The sequence below is a fragment of the Oncorhynchus clarkii genome, chromosome 3, assembly GCF_045791955.1.
Source record: "Oncorhynchus clarkii lewisi isolate Uvic-CL-2024 chromosome 3, UVic_Ocla_1.0, whole genome shotgun sequence".
NCBI lineage: Eukaryota > Metazoa > Chordata > Actinopteri > Salmoniformes > Salmonidae > Oncorhynchus > Oncorhynchus clarkii.
Genome location: NC_092149.1, coordinates 17,637,166 through 17,651,585, shown reverse-complemented (window position 1 = coordinate 17,651,585; position 14,420 = coordinate 17,637,166). Strand labels below are relative to the sequence as shown.

At 43.9% G+C, this 14,420-nt stretch overlaps 1 protein-coding gene and 1 pseudogene across 5 annotated transcripts in view; both read right to left on the bottom strand.

Annotated features, from left to right (window-relative positions):
* Positions 1-2,877: 2,877 nt before the first annotated feature.
* On the bottom strand, positions 2,878-4,380 carry LOC139389800 (zinc finger protein 678-like; annotated as a pseudogene).
* Positions 4,381-7,140: 2,760 nt separating this feature from the next.
* LOC139389757 (multiple epidermal growth factor-like domains protein 8) overlaps positions 7,141-14,420 on the bottom strand; it is a 37,901-nt gene continuing 30,621 nt past the window's right edge. For all 5 annotated transcript variants that reach the window (XM_071136727.1, XM_071136704.1, XM_071136696.1 and 2 more), the window contains exons 42-43: positions 9,970-10,102; positions 7,141-9,777 (exon numbers count right to left, since the gene is read on the bottom strand). In XM_071136727.1, coding sequence (XP_070992828.1) covers positions 8,281-9,777; positions 9,970-10,102 — 1,630 coding nt within the window. In that variant the 3' untranslated portion in view covers positions 7,141-8,280. The remainder of the gene's footprint in view (positions 9,778-9,969; positions 10,103-14,420) is intronic.

Sequence of the window (14,420 nt, the reverse complement as noted above, 5' to 3'; positions counted from 1 at the left end):
AGAGAGAGATAAATAATACTATTTGCTTGTCAGCCATGTTCAAATGTTTGGTAATGCAATAAATCACAACCAGTGCAGGGTTCTCGAGTGGCACAGCATCTCAGTGCTAGAGGCGTCACTACAGACCCTGGTTCGATCCCGGGCTGTATCACAACCAGCCGTGAGCAGGAATCCCATAGGGTGGCGCACAATTGGCCAGCGTCGTCCGGATTAGGCCGTCAATGTAAATAAAAACTTGTTCTTAACTGACGTCCCTAGTTAAATAAAGGTTTAATAAACAAAGAAAACGGCCAATGACGGTGTATGGACTGAAACAAATCATGTGGTCTAACTAATTAACTTATAAACATATTTATCTAAGAATACTAGACCAATTCATAAATTATTTTTCCAAATCAAGGAATACACTAAAAACACAAAGCAAAAAAAACTGAAGATCTTTCAGAATGTATTATCACCTACGGATCACCAGGACAATCAGTCATAAAACCATATTCTGTACATCAGTTTTTTTATTTGTTGTTTAAAGAGAAAATAAAAAAATACAAAAACAACTAGTGTTTAAAACCTCTTAGACTTAAGGTCCCGTTCGGGAGACCTCTGTTGTTCTGGTACAGGTTCAGACCCTCTAACGTAGGATATGAAATCTTAGACCACTTGAAGCTGGGATGTCCCTTCTACCATTTCAATTGCTCTTCCAACTCTCCAGCTCCTGACTGAACCCAACATCACAGCCACTGACATGCCTGAAATGCTTGCATCATAGCGCATCAGGAGTGGTTTCATCACAGTTGCACATTCAGAGATTGATTTATAGCCAATAATCTAAAATAAATTCATAGATTTTAAACAAAAAATATTAATATGAAATGAGAGTTCCTAATGAGTTCATGAAGCCAATGTAGAGCTCTGTGAGACGTTCACAGCAATGGGGGCAAACATTGACAGTAAACATACAAATATGTCATTTAAAGTTATAAGGAACATGAAATCTTTGTCATTTTATAATTTATTTATGCTATATTCAGAAAGCAAGTCATTTCAAGCCTTATTCATACAATTCTGTTGAATAGGAAATACAATGAAACTTTCTGCATCATATTTGTACTGTGTACTTGAGCTTGTGTCCTCAAAGTGACCATCTCAGTAATTTAACTTTTTTTTTTAACCAGAAAAGTTAGATAAAACTCCTTCTTTGAGTATACAGCATTACTAGTTATTGTTCATGGCCCTCATGATAATTACTTTTGGGGATTATGTAGATACAATTTTACTGGTTAATAACAAATAACCATAAAACAAAAGTAACAACCTAATATACACTGAGCTCCAAAAGTATTGGGACAGTGAATTTTTGTTTTGTTCCTTTGGCTCTGTACCTCCAGCACTTTGGATTTTAAATGATACAATGACTATGAGGTTAAAGTGCAGATTGTCAGCTTTAATATTTGAGTATTTTTATCCATATGAACTGTTTAGAAATTACACCACTTTTTGAACATAGTCCCTCAATTTTAGTGGAGCAAAAGTATTGGGACAAATTCACTTGTGTAGTGAAGTAGTCAAAAGTTTAGTATTTGGTCCCATATTCCTAGGGACCAAATGATTACATCAAGATAGTAGAGTAACAAACTTGTTGGATGCTACCATGATAACTAATAGTCCTGAATACATTGTGAATATCGAGTGAGAAAGTTAAGAGTACAGACACACACATATTATACCCCATGCTAACCTCTTACCATTACAATAACATGGGAGGTTAAGATATTGTCGGGGGGTATGATATTTATGCCTCTAACTTTCTCACTCATTAATCACGATTCATTCAGGATCATCCGTAAATCATGGTAGCCACTAATATAGAATATAATATATATATTCTATTCTTATTTTTAATAAAAGTGACAATACATGATTTACCATTCATTTCTATTGGGCACAAAATACTCTGAAACACACCCAAACAAACAGCAAATGCATCCAGTCACAAGCTTGATGTAAGCATTGCGTGCTAGGAATATGGGACCAAATAATTTAACGTTTCCCTTAAAACGAGCAGGGAATATGTACAAAAAGTGCTGTTCTTTCTAAACGGTTCACCTGATATAGATGAAAATACCATCAAATTAAAGCTGACAGTCTGCACTATAACCTCAGTCATTGTATCACTTCAAATCCTAAGTGATGAAGTACAGAGCCAAAACATGTCACTGTCCCAATACATGGAGCTCACTGGGTGACCCAACTGGAGGACTGCTAAACCATTGTGGCATTATCATAAACAGGGGAGCAACATTTCGTTAGCATTTGTGGTCACACATCCATCCCTGACAAGAGATCGGACTCCACTCCTATTAATTCATAAGAGTAACAGCTTCATAAAATGTGTTATGTTAAAAACATAGATCATTATCATTTAGGTTTATGACATCTAAGCAGGTATTTGGAGAGGTTGGACTTGCGAGCAAAGCTGATAAAGTAGAGGGGACAGGAATAACGTTTCCCATTGTGGATTTTCGGTGAGTGTGGGTCCTCATGTGCAGGGTCAGAGAACCTGAGCAGATAAACAGTTTGTGGCATTCAGAACATTCAAATGGCCTCTCCTCAGTGTGGTGGCGCTTGTGTTTAGCCAGATCTCCAGACTGAGTGAAGCTTTTACCGCACTCTGTACAGGTGTATGGTTTCTCACCTGTGTGAGTGAGATGATGGTTCTTCGGGTGGTCGAGTCCGGCAAATTGCTTGTCACACACTGTGCAATGGTAAGGCCTCTCACCGGTGTGTGAGCGCAGGTGTATGTTCAGCACCCCAATCCTTATGAACTTCTGCCCACAAACCCCACAATGGTAGTTTTTTTGGTTATTCAGGTGTGTTTTCAGATAACATTTGTCAGCAAAGTCTTTACCACACACAGTACATGTGAAAGGTCTCTCCCCTGAGTGTGTGCGCAGGTGAAGTTTCAGACTTCAGGAAAATTGCCTGTCGCATTGGAAGCAGGAGTACTTCCTCTCACCAGCGTGAACAGTCATGTGCTTCCTGAGGAGCGACTTCTGTTTGAAATCCTTCCCTCAGTCCTGGCATTTGAATGGCTTGACCCCATTGTGTATTAACAAGTGATAACGGTAAGCGCTGGTATCTGAGAAGCACTTGCCGCACTCCTTGCAGACATAAGGTTTCTCACCAGTGTGGATGCGCATGTGACTGTTCAAGCTTGTAAGAGTAGTGAGGATCTTGCCACAATCTAAGCATTGGAAGCCGACTTCCAGACAGATCACCCGTTTAGTGTCCTTAGGTCTAGAACCCTCCGGTTCGTGACACCGGTAAGGCCCCAGGCTCCAGAAATTCTCAAAGCTCTTCTCACAGTCCGCGCAACTGATGTGTCCATCGGTGAGAACAATGGACATGTTGTGCAAACTCTTGCAGTGCTTCAGCAGGCTGCCCAGGTACTTGAATCTGCGGGAACACTGTGGGCAGGTGTGGAATTTCTCCTGAACCGTGGGGACGGCCAGTTCTCCGGGGAGGGGCAGGTTTCTGGGGACGGGCAGAGGGGTGGGCCTGGCGGGTGTGGATGTCTAGCTGTCGTGGTGTATGGAACATGCAGTTACAGTGGAGACAGCTGTGTGTGGGGCCGTACACTCTTTTACTCTTTGAGACTTGGCTTTTCAACATGGCCAGGTACTGCTTCTGGTGTTTGGTCTTGATGTGATTCTCTAGGAAATAACAATCAGTAAAGGAGATGGTGCAGTGTGGACAAGGAAAGAACTGAGGAGAATTACCTGAGAGTGAGGGATAGAAGAGATGGGTATGATAAGAGGAGGGAAAAGGGGAGACCATAATGGTAAATGTAATTTTCCTCAATCAATAGTCCTTGCCGATATTAATATGAATGTTCCAGTAATCATCACCCATTTAAACTGCACTGTTGGGAGTAGACTGGAGTATGTTAAACAGTATGTCCTGCCTCCATGGTTGTCTTTATCCTTCCTGTCATCTGTCACCTCCTTCACCAAACACACTTTAATGTCTCTCAGAAGTGTCTTAACCACCACCTTATGGATCAGAAAGATACAGAAACTACAAGTATGCATTAACAAACTTAATGATCTTGCCACAATACTAGGAACATTAGAAAACACTAATCCTACTTACCTCAGCCAACCTGGTTAGCACTACCACAGGATCCTTGTGGAGTGGACTAGAATCTGAATGATGAGTTGAACTGGTGCTATTTGAGAGGGCTTGGGTACAATCGGATTCATCTCTGCCGGTGGAGTCATCACCGGACTGTGGGTCATGTTCAGTTTATGTTATACCCAGTTTTCCATGGTGTTTAGTCCCCTTGATTTTTTGTACAGTGGTTTAGTTTTTGCACGTTGTTTCATCTTCATCTTGTTGACTAAAATGCCTCTAATATCCTCCTTACTGGCATTCTGAGTGAAAAGAGAAGCAGAGTGTCAGTGAGCATCAGCCTTACCAAGACGAGCTAGACTAGGTCAGGGACCACAAGGAAAACTCTTCTCAAGGCACTTCAATATTTTAGTGACTTTTTCGTAGCAGGTTAGGAGACTGGTTAAGGTTAGAAAAATGCTCTCCTTACCGGCTACGAAAATCACTTTCTTTTCATGGCACTTTGATACAGTGTATCCCAGGACCATTACAGCCTATACACCCAACACTGCAGACTTAGGCTGCTAGGCAATGATGATAACACACAATTATGGATAATTAGCCAAAAGTGGAATCATTCAACTAACAAGGCTAGTAGTCTTAAATTACCATAAATTAATGTCCCAGGCATTTATTTTATTAAATCACTCTACATAATAGGCCATTATTAGAGACAGGCTTCTATTTGAGCAAGTAATCTACACTGAACAAAAATAAACGCAAAAATGTTGGTCCTATGTTTCATGAGCTGAAATAATAGATCAAATTTTCCATATGTAGAAAAAGATTCTCAAAAAAAGGTTGCACAAATTTGTTTTACATCCCTGTTAGTGAGCATTTCTCCGTTGCCAAGATAACCCATCCACCTGACAGGTGTAGCACATCAGGAAGCTGATTAAACAGCATGAATATATTTACATTTTAGTCATTTAGCAGACACTCTTATCCCATAGTTTATTTCTCCGTGGGAATTGAGCCCACAACCCTGGTGTTGAAAGCACCCTGCTCAACCAACTGAGACACACGGACCATACACATCATTACACAGTTGCACCTTGAGCTGGGGACAATAAAAGGCCACTAAAAGGTGTGTCATACAACAATGCCACAGGTGTCTCAAGTTGAGGGAGCTTGCAATTGGCATGCTGACTGCAGGAATGTTAATTTAATCTGCCTCATCCAACCAGTCTCACAACCGCAGACCATGTGTAACCACACCAGCCCAGAACATCCACATCCAGCTGCGGGATTGTCTGAGACAAGCTACTGGACAGCTGATGAAACTATGGGTTTGCGCAACCAAAGAAATTCTGCACAAACTGTCAGAAACCGTCTCAGGGAAGTGCATCTGCTTGCTTGTCGTCCTCATCAGGGTCTCGACCTGACCGCAGTTGGGCATCGTAACCGACTTCTGTGGGCAAATGCTCACCTTCGATGGCTACTGGCACGCTGGAGAAGTGTGCTTGTGTCAACATGCCCCATGGTGGCGGTGGGGTTATGGTATGGACAGGCATAAACTACAGACAACGAACATAATTGCATTTTATCAATGGCAATTTGAATGCACAAGGATACCGTGACGAAATCCTGAGGCCCATTGTCGTGCCATTCATCCGCCACCTTCACCTCATGTTTCCGCACAGCCCCACGACGTAAGGATCGGTACACAATTCCTAGAAGTCGAAAATGTCCCAGTTCTTCCATAGCCTGCATATGCACTAGATATGTCACCAATTGAGCATGTTTGGAATGCTCTGGATCGTTGTGCACAACAGGGTGTTCCAGTTTCCGCCAAGATCCAGCAACTTCGCACAGACATTGAAGAGGAGTGGGACAACATTCCACAGGCCACAATCAACAGCCTGATCACCTCTATATGAAAATGTCACACTGCATGATGCAAATGGTGGTCACACCAAATACAGACTGGTTTTCTGATCCACGCCCTTACCTTTTTCTTTTGTATGTATATGTGAACAGACAATTCTGTATTCCCAGTCATGTGAAATTCATAGATTAGGGCCCAATGAATTTATTTCAAATGACTGATTTCCTTAACTCAGTAAAATCTTTGAAAATGTGGTATTTTCTTAATGCACACAGCTTTGCATAGTTGTTTAATTGCAGAATTTTTATAAATTTCTTCATTTCCTGAACTAGTGTTATCACTTACACACTAACATTTTAGTCTTAATATGCCTCTTAACATTTTTAAAATTCTTCGACAAATAATTATTTGAAAATACATTTTCGGCGATTATTACTTTCGCAACTAGCAGTTTCTTACTGGCGATAAAAACAAGTCAATACTGAATAATTTAAAAGTACCAAATCAAACATTAAACTAAGTAAAACAATTCATTTTAACCACTTAAACTAATTTAGACCTGACATGTGGACGCTCTGGCCGAGGAGTAGGGTTGATCCGAGCCTTCTGAACTCACAACGACAGTCAAACACCCAAGCTAACTGCCTAAAGTTAGCTAGCTTGCTAGTTACTTCCAGACATAAATGAGAGAACACCGCACTCTGACCATTTTACTTGACCTAGCAGAGCTGGTTAGGCGGTTTTCATGTTATCCAGAGCGTTGGCGACTGTAACTGTGCTGCTGGAAACAATTTAATTAAATGTTTTTGCTGATGTTTACCGACACAACGGGTGTTGAGCGTTCGTAAATGCATCAGTTATTCTGCGCTCTGGCACACACACCGCTCGCCTCGCAAAATACATGTACACATACATGTTATTCAATCATTGCACCCGATAGCCAGAGCGAATTTACGAACGCCTATAGTCTTGTTGATTGATCGAATTCCCGATCTGAACAAGGCGCTGTTCCTAGGCCGTCATTGCAAATACGAATTTGTTCTTAACTGACTTGCCTAGTTAAATAATAAAAGAGAATATAACTAGTCTATCTCAACTGTCGCCTCCCTTCCACTAAAAATAAAACATGCACAAGAAGAGGTGTGTCATCTTTCTTGCACTTTTAATATTGGCACTTACTCCTCACCAGGGCAGTGTTCCCTTAAAAAAATAACAAGAGCAAATTAAAAATGTAAAAAAAAAAACAAGTGTTAAACACATAAACAAATACAAGACAAGCACAATGTAAACAGTCTAATAATGCTTGTGACCAGACTCAAGCGTAGCTGAAGATAGTGTTACAATTTGCCTTAATTAGGTGCAATGCTACTAAACAAGAAAGCTGTTATTTGTTATAACAACCAAGTTAAATCCTTCATTTGAAACAAAATCAATTTAAACATATGAAATGTGTCAAAAGTGTTGCTTTGCTTAATATGTTCTCCATAAGCCTCACAATAGGAAAATACACAACAGGATTGTTAGTTGTAGGCCTGGGAGTTCAAAGGCAGAAGAACCGGAGGCAGATGAGCAGAGAAACAAATACAACAACCGATAAAGAACTATGTAACAGGTCCTGTGAATGAACATGCACAAATATATACTTAGGGTTATGAGTTAATATCAGACACGTAGCTTAAAAGCCAGCCATATATTAAGTTACAATTAATATTACTCCTCATTACTACCATGATATAAAAAACATTGACAACAAGCATCACTTTTGAATTTTTCCCATCATGTCAATTCAATGTTGCACCTTCTGTCTCTTGTTTTTAATGGTAATGTTTGATTGTCACCTTTTGGGGTATAAAGCACATGTTGGTTCCAACGCCAGTAGTTATCATCCCTACTTTTATTGGTCATTCCAAAAAACGACAGTGCAGTAAAAGTCTCTTGTTGTCGACTGCACTCATACCTCGATAGCGGACGCAGTCAGGATGCAACTGAATGGTTGAGCTGATATAACGTGTAGTTGTAGTGCATTTTAGAGATAGCTGGCTTGGTCACGTGAAGCGTTTGAAATATAGCGATACATAACGGAATAAAAGACCATCAATATTGAAACAGTGTAAATACAGGTATGATCCTATCAACTTCAACAGGCTCTTATATAACTTTCTCCTGTTTTGCCTTTTTCACGTTACTCCCCATCTCTCTTCTAACCTCTTAACATGTTACTACCACCCCACCACATACCCCTCTCTCTCTTACCCACTTTCTTTTTTCCTTTCTCCCCCTCTTCTCTACATAGCCATGGTGGTGAGGTGCTGATGCCCTAGCAGGCCTTTGCGCCCCCCTCCCACCCCGGGGTGTCCCCCTCCATTGCCGTGACCACAGTACTCCTGGAGATTCTGCCGTAGTGTGACCAGGGCGGACCCTAGGCAGGCGCGGTTAGGGGCCAGGATGCCCCCCGGGAGCTGGATGAGGACGGTGGCCACCCCGGCCATGCCGTCATCTGTGGGCTCCAGAGTGATGGGCCCCACCTTGAAGGTGGAGTAGGAGAAGCCCATGAGCTGGGACAAGAAGGGGTCGGAGCGGCAGAAGTGCTGGTAGCCACTGTGGGAGGACGGGTGGTGGTGGTGCGAGGCCGTGGTGTTGGCGGTGGTGGGGACATAGTGGTGGGTGTTGAGGTAATGCAGGGGCAGGTGCTGCCCACTGTTGCCCCCTCCACCCAGGGTAAGGTGGTGGTGGACGGTGGGGCCGGAGCCTGGCTCGTGTTTGTAGGAGATGGCTCCAGCTCGCCCCCTCTGGCCAACTACAATGCCCCCCAGCTTGCCTGTACGTGCATGGGCCAGGGACACGGCATTGCCCCCCACCCCTCCGCCCCCTGTGGAGGGCAGGTAGATGAGCTGGGGCTCCTCTGGCTCCAAATAGACAGTGAGCTTGGCAAAGGGCCTGGACGCCATCTTCGTCATTTCCTGGATATGACGCCTCTGCTCTCGGCGGAAGTCCATGAACTGCTTGATCTTCCAGAGGAGGACGCAGACAGAGAGGAAGAGGAAGAAGCAGGAGAAGAAAACAGAAAAGAAGACGAACAGGTCGATGTGAGCCTGGTCTTGGCGGAGGAAGAGCAGGCCCTGGGACTCGCCCCGTCTCTCCTCGGTGCCTACACCGCGCAGGGCGATGTAGAAGCGGCTGGACTTCAGGGAGTGGACCTCATGGGGGAAGGTGATGACCACGCGGTCACGAACACCTCGAACAATCAGTACCGTCTGGGGCTTCCACACCGTGATGTAGGAGATGAGCCCCTCCGTCTTGGCCTCCCGTACCTCCCTGTCCGCCCCCTGGGGCTTGGCGTGGAGCTGCAGGGGGGTGTTGGGGAGCATGGGCCCAGCCAGGCTGGATGAGGAGTTGGCATAGACCTTCAAAGGTGATGGAGGCGTCTCCTTATCCCCCCCGCCCGCCCCACCTCGGGCCGCCGACTCGTCCTCGATCTTGATGGCGTGGATGCCTGTGTGGCGGTCCACTTCTACGATGAAGGTGTCGTGGGAGTTGGACACGTACACCTCCACCTCCCCGAAGGTCACGTCGATGGTGACCCGGATGTCCACGTTGGTGAACTTTGGCTGGGCAGCGAAGAAGACGGTGCGTCCCTTGGGCAGATTGCGGATGGTGGGGTCGTGGAAGCAATTTGTCTGAGAGGTGGGGTCGAAGCAGCACTCATTGTCCACGTTGAACTGCCGGTAGCACTGACGGCCGTTTACCGGTGTGCCATTGAAGGAGTCTTTGCACTTGGCGCACTGCGTGGAGGATTCCAGATAGGGAGAAGAAACAAGAAATACAAGTGCATGTAAGTACTGTGCTTATTGTCTGTATATGGATGTGATCTTTACAACCAGGAATATCAAGGCATCCTTATTCAGAACTCCCCCTGCTGTATCAGTATACCTGCTTGTAAACTGTGTCTAGTGCCTGCACCATCCTATCCATACCTGTGTTCTGTAGCAGTCCTTCCTGTCGCTCTGCGGGCTGCTGAGGCAGGAAGAGGTCTCTGTGTTGTTCTGACATGGGCAGCCTGTGCCGTCATGTTCATTACACGTGTCCGCATGGCCATTACACTGACACCTGCAGGTGGGAGGAACAAAGAGCATTTCAGTTTTCTGTGGGATTCAGCCCTCCAAAGTGCTTTTTACAGAATCACACCTTCATCAAGAACACTCTTCTGAAGTGCACAGTTTGGAAATGGGCGCCGGAAGGAAAATGGCGGCGGAAGAAATGGCAGCCCAACCAATTGTGCAATTAAGTGTTTCGTTATGTGTAACTTATTTTGTACATAATGTTTCTGCCACCGTATCGTACGGCAAAAAAGAGCGTCTGGATATCAGGACAGCGATCACTCACATTGGATTAGACAAAGACAGGACATACTCCGAACACCTGACAAGGCCAACATCCCAGTTATTGGCAAGAGGAAGAGACGCAGGTACAGAGGACACAGAGCGGGGTGCCTCGTAAGGATCCGCAGAAAGCGAGTGGGAAAGCAGCCGTTACCATCAATATTACTCGCCAACGTGCAATCATTGGACAAAAAATTATACGAGGTACGATCACAAATATCCTACCAACAGGACATCAAAAACTATAATATCTTATGTTTCACGGAATCGTGGCTGAATGATGACATGGACATTCAGCTAGCACACGAGGGGGGGGGGGGGGATCTGTGAATATTTGTGAACAACAGCTGGTGCACGAAATCTAAGGAAGTCTCTAGATTTTGCTCCCCTGAAGTAGAGTATCTTATGATAAATTGCAGACCACACTATTTGCCAAGAGAGTTTTCAGCTCTACTTTTCGTGGCTGTTTATTTACCACCACAGACAGATGCTGGCACTAAGACCGCACTCAATGAGCTGTATAAGGAAATAAGCAAACAGGAAACCGCTCACCCAGAGGCGGCGCTCCTAGTGGCCGGCAACTTTAATGCAGGGAAATTAAATCAGTTCCACCTAATTTCTATCAACATGTTAAATGTGCAACCAGAGGAAAAAAAAAAATCTAGATCACCTGTACTCCACACACAGAGAAGCATACAAAGCTCTCCACCGCCCTCCATTTGGTAAATCCGACCACAACTCTATCCTCCTGATTCCTGCTTACAAGCAAAAATTAAAGCAGGAAGCACCACTGACTCGGTCTATAAAAAAAGTGGTCAGATGAAGCAGATGCTAAACTACAGGACTGTTTTGCTATCACAGACTGGAACATGTTCCGGAATTCTTCCATTGAGGAGTACACCACATCAGTCACTGGCTTTATCAATAAGTGCATCGAGGACGTCGTCCCCAAAGTGACTGTACGTACATACCCCAAACAGAAGCCATGGATAACAGGCAATATTCGCACTGAGCTAAAGGGTAGAGCTGCCGCTTTCAAGGAGCGGGACTCTAACCCAGAAGCTTATAAGAAATCCTGCTATGCCCTCCGACGAACCATCAAATAGGCAAAGCGTCAATACAGGGCTAAGATTGAATCGTACTACACCGGCTCAGACGTTTGTCTTGTGTGGCAGGGCTGGCAAACTATTACAGACTACAAAGGGAAGCACAGCCGCGAGCTGCCCAGTGACACGAGCCTATCAGATGAGCTAAATCACTTCTATGTTTGCATTGAGGCAAGCAACACTAAGGCATGCATGACAGCATCAGCTGTTCCGGACGACTGTGTGATCACGCTCTTCGTAGCCGACGTGAGTAAGACCTTTAAACAGGTCAACATACACAAGGCTGCGGGGCCAGACGGATTACCAGGACGTGTGCTCTGGGCATGTGTTGACCAACTGGCAGGTGTCTTCACTGACATTTTCAACATGTCCCTGATTGAGTCTGTAATACCAACATGTTTCAAGCAGACCACCATAGTCCTTGTGCCCAAGAGCACTAAGGTAACATGCCTAAATGACTACAGACCCGTAGCACTCAAGTCCATAGCATGAAGTGCTTTGAAAGGCTGGAAATGGCTCACATCAACACCATTATCCCAGAAACCCTAGACCCACTCCAATTTCCATACTGCCCAAACAGATCCACAGATGATGCAATCTTTATTTCACTCCACACTGCCTTTTCCAACCTGGACAAAAGGAACAACTATGTGAGAATGCTATTCATTCACTATAGCTCAGCGTTCAACACCACAGTGCCCTCAAAGCTCATCACTAAGCTAAGGATCCTGGGACTAAATACCTCCCTCTGCAACTGGATCCTGGACTTCCTGACGGGCCGCCCCCAGGTGGTGAGGGTAGGTAGCAACACATCTGCCATGCTGATCCTCAACACTGGAGCCCCCCAGGGGTGCGTGCTCAGTCCCCTCCTGTACTCCCTGTTCACCCACGACTGTGTGGCCAGGCACGACTCCAACACCATCATTACGTTTGCAGACAACACAACAGCGGTAGGCCTGATCACCGACAAGAGACAACCTATGAGATCCCTATGAGACAGCCTATAGGGAGGAGGTCAGAGACCTGGCCGGGTGGTGCCAGAATAACAACCTATCCTTCCATGTAACCAAGACTAAGGAGATGATTGTGGACTACAGGAAAAGGAAGACCGAGCACGCCCCCATTCTCATCGACGGGGCTGTAGTGGAGCAGGTTGAGAGCTTCAAGTTCCTTGGTGTCCACAACACCAACAAACTAAAATGGTCCAAACTAGAGGTCGAGCGATTAATTAGGGCCGATTTCAAGTTTTCATAACAATCGGTAATCGGCATTTTTGGACACAGATTATGGCCGATTACATTGCACTCCATGAGGAGACTGCGTGGCAGGCTGACTACCTGTTAAGCGAGTGCAGCAAGGAGCCACGGTAAGTTGCTAGCTAGCATTAAACCTATCTTATAAAAAACAATCAATCAATCTTAACATAATCACTAGTTAAACTAGTAATATCATCAACCATGTGTGGTTAACTAGCTTGACCTGCGTTGCATATGGTGTGATGTGGTGCTTGTTCATTTATCATCGAATCACAGCCTACGTCGCCAAATGGGTGATGATTTAACAAGCGCATTCGCGAAAAAAGCACTGTCGTTGCACCAATGTGTACCTAACCATAAACATCAATGCCTTTCTTAAAATCAATACACAAGTATATATTTTTAAACCTGCATATTTAGTTAATATTGCCTGCTAACATGAATTTATTTTAACTAGGGAAATTGTGTCCCTTCTTTTGTGTTCTGTGCAAGCAGAGTCAGGGTATAATGCAGCAGTTTGGGCCGCCTGGCGAACTGTGTGAAGACCATTTCTTCCTAACAAAGACCGTAATTAATTTGCCAGAATTGTACATAATTATGACATAACATTGACGGTTGTGCAATGTAACAGCAATATTTAGACTTATGGATGCCACCCGTTAGATAAAATACGGAACGGTTCCGTATTTCACTGAAAGAATAAACATTTTGTTTTTCGAAATGATAGTTTCCGGATTTGACCATATTAATGACCTAAGGCTCGTATTTCTGTGTGTTATTATATTATAATTAAATCTATGATTTGATATTTGATAGAGCAGTCTGACTGAGCGGTGGTAGGCAGGAGCAGGCTTTAAGCATTCATTCAAACAGCACTTTCCTGCATTTGCCAGCAGCTCTTCGCTGTGCTTCAAGCATTGCTCTGTTTATGACTTCGAGTCTATCAACTCCCGAGATTAGGCTGGCAATACCATAGTGCCTATAAGAACATCCAATAGTCAAAGGTATATGAAATACAAATGGTATAGAGAGAAATAGTCCTATAATTCCTATAATAACGACAGCCTAAAACTTCTTACCTGGGAATATTGAAGATTCATGTTAAAAGGAACCACCAGCTTTCATATGTTCTCATGTTCTGAGCAAGGAACATAAACGTTAGCTTTTTTACATGGCACATATTGCACTTTTACTTTCTTCTCCAACACTTTGTTTTTGCCTGTTTTAAACCAAATTGAACATGTTTCATTATTTATTTGAGACTAAATTGATTTTATTGATGTATTATATTAAGGTAAAATAAAAGTGTTCATTCAGTATTGTTGTAATTGTCATTATTACAAATATATATAAAAAATACAATTAAAATAAATAACATTTAAATCGGCATCGGCTTTTTTGGTCCTCCAATTATCGGTATCGGCATTGAAAAATCATAGTCGGTCGACCTCTAGTCCAAACACACCAAGACAATCGTGAAGAGGGCACAACAAAGCCTATTTGCCCTCAGGAAACTAAAAAGATTTGTCATGGGTCCTGAAATCCTCAAAAGGTTCTACAGCTTCAACATCGAGAGCATCCTGATTGGTTGCATCACTGCCTGGTAATGCAACTGCTCGGCCTCCGACCGCAAGGTACTACAGAGGGTAGTGCGTACGGCCCAGTGCATCACTGGGGCTAAGCT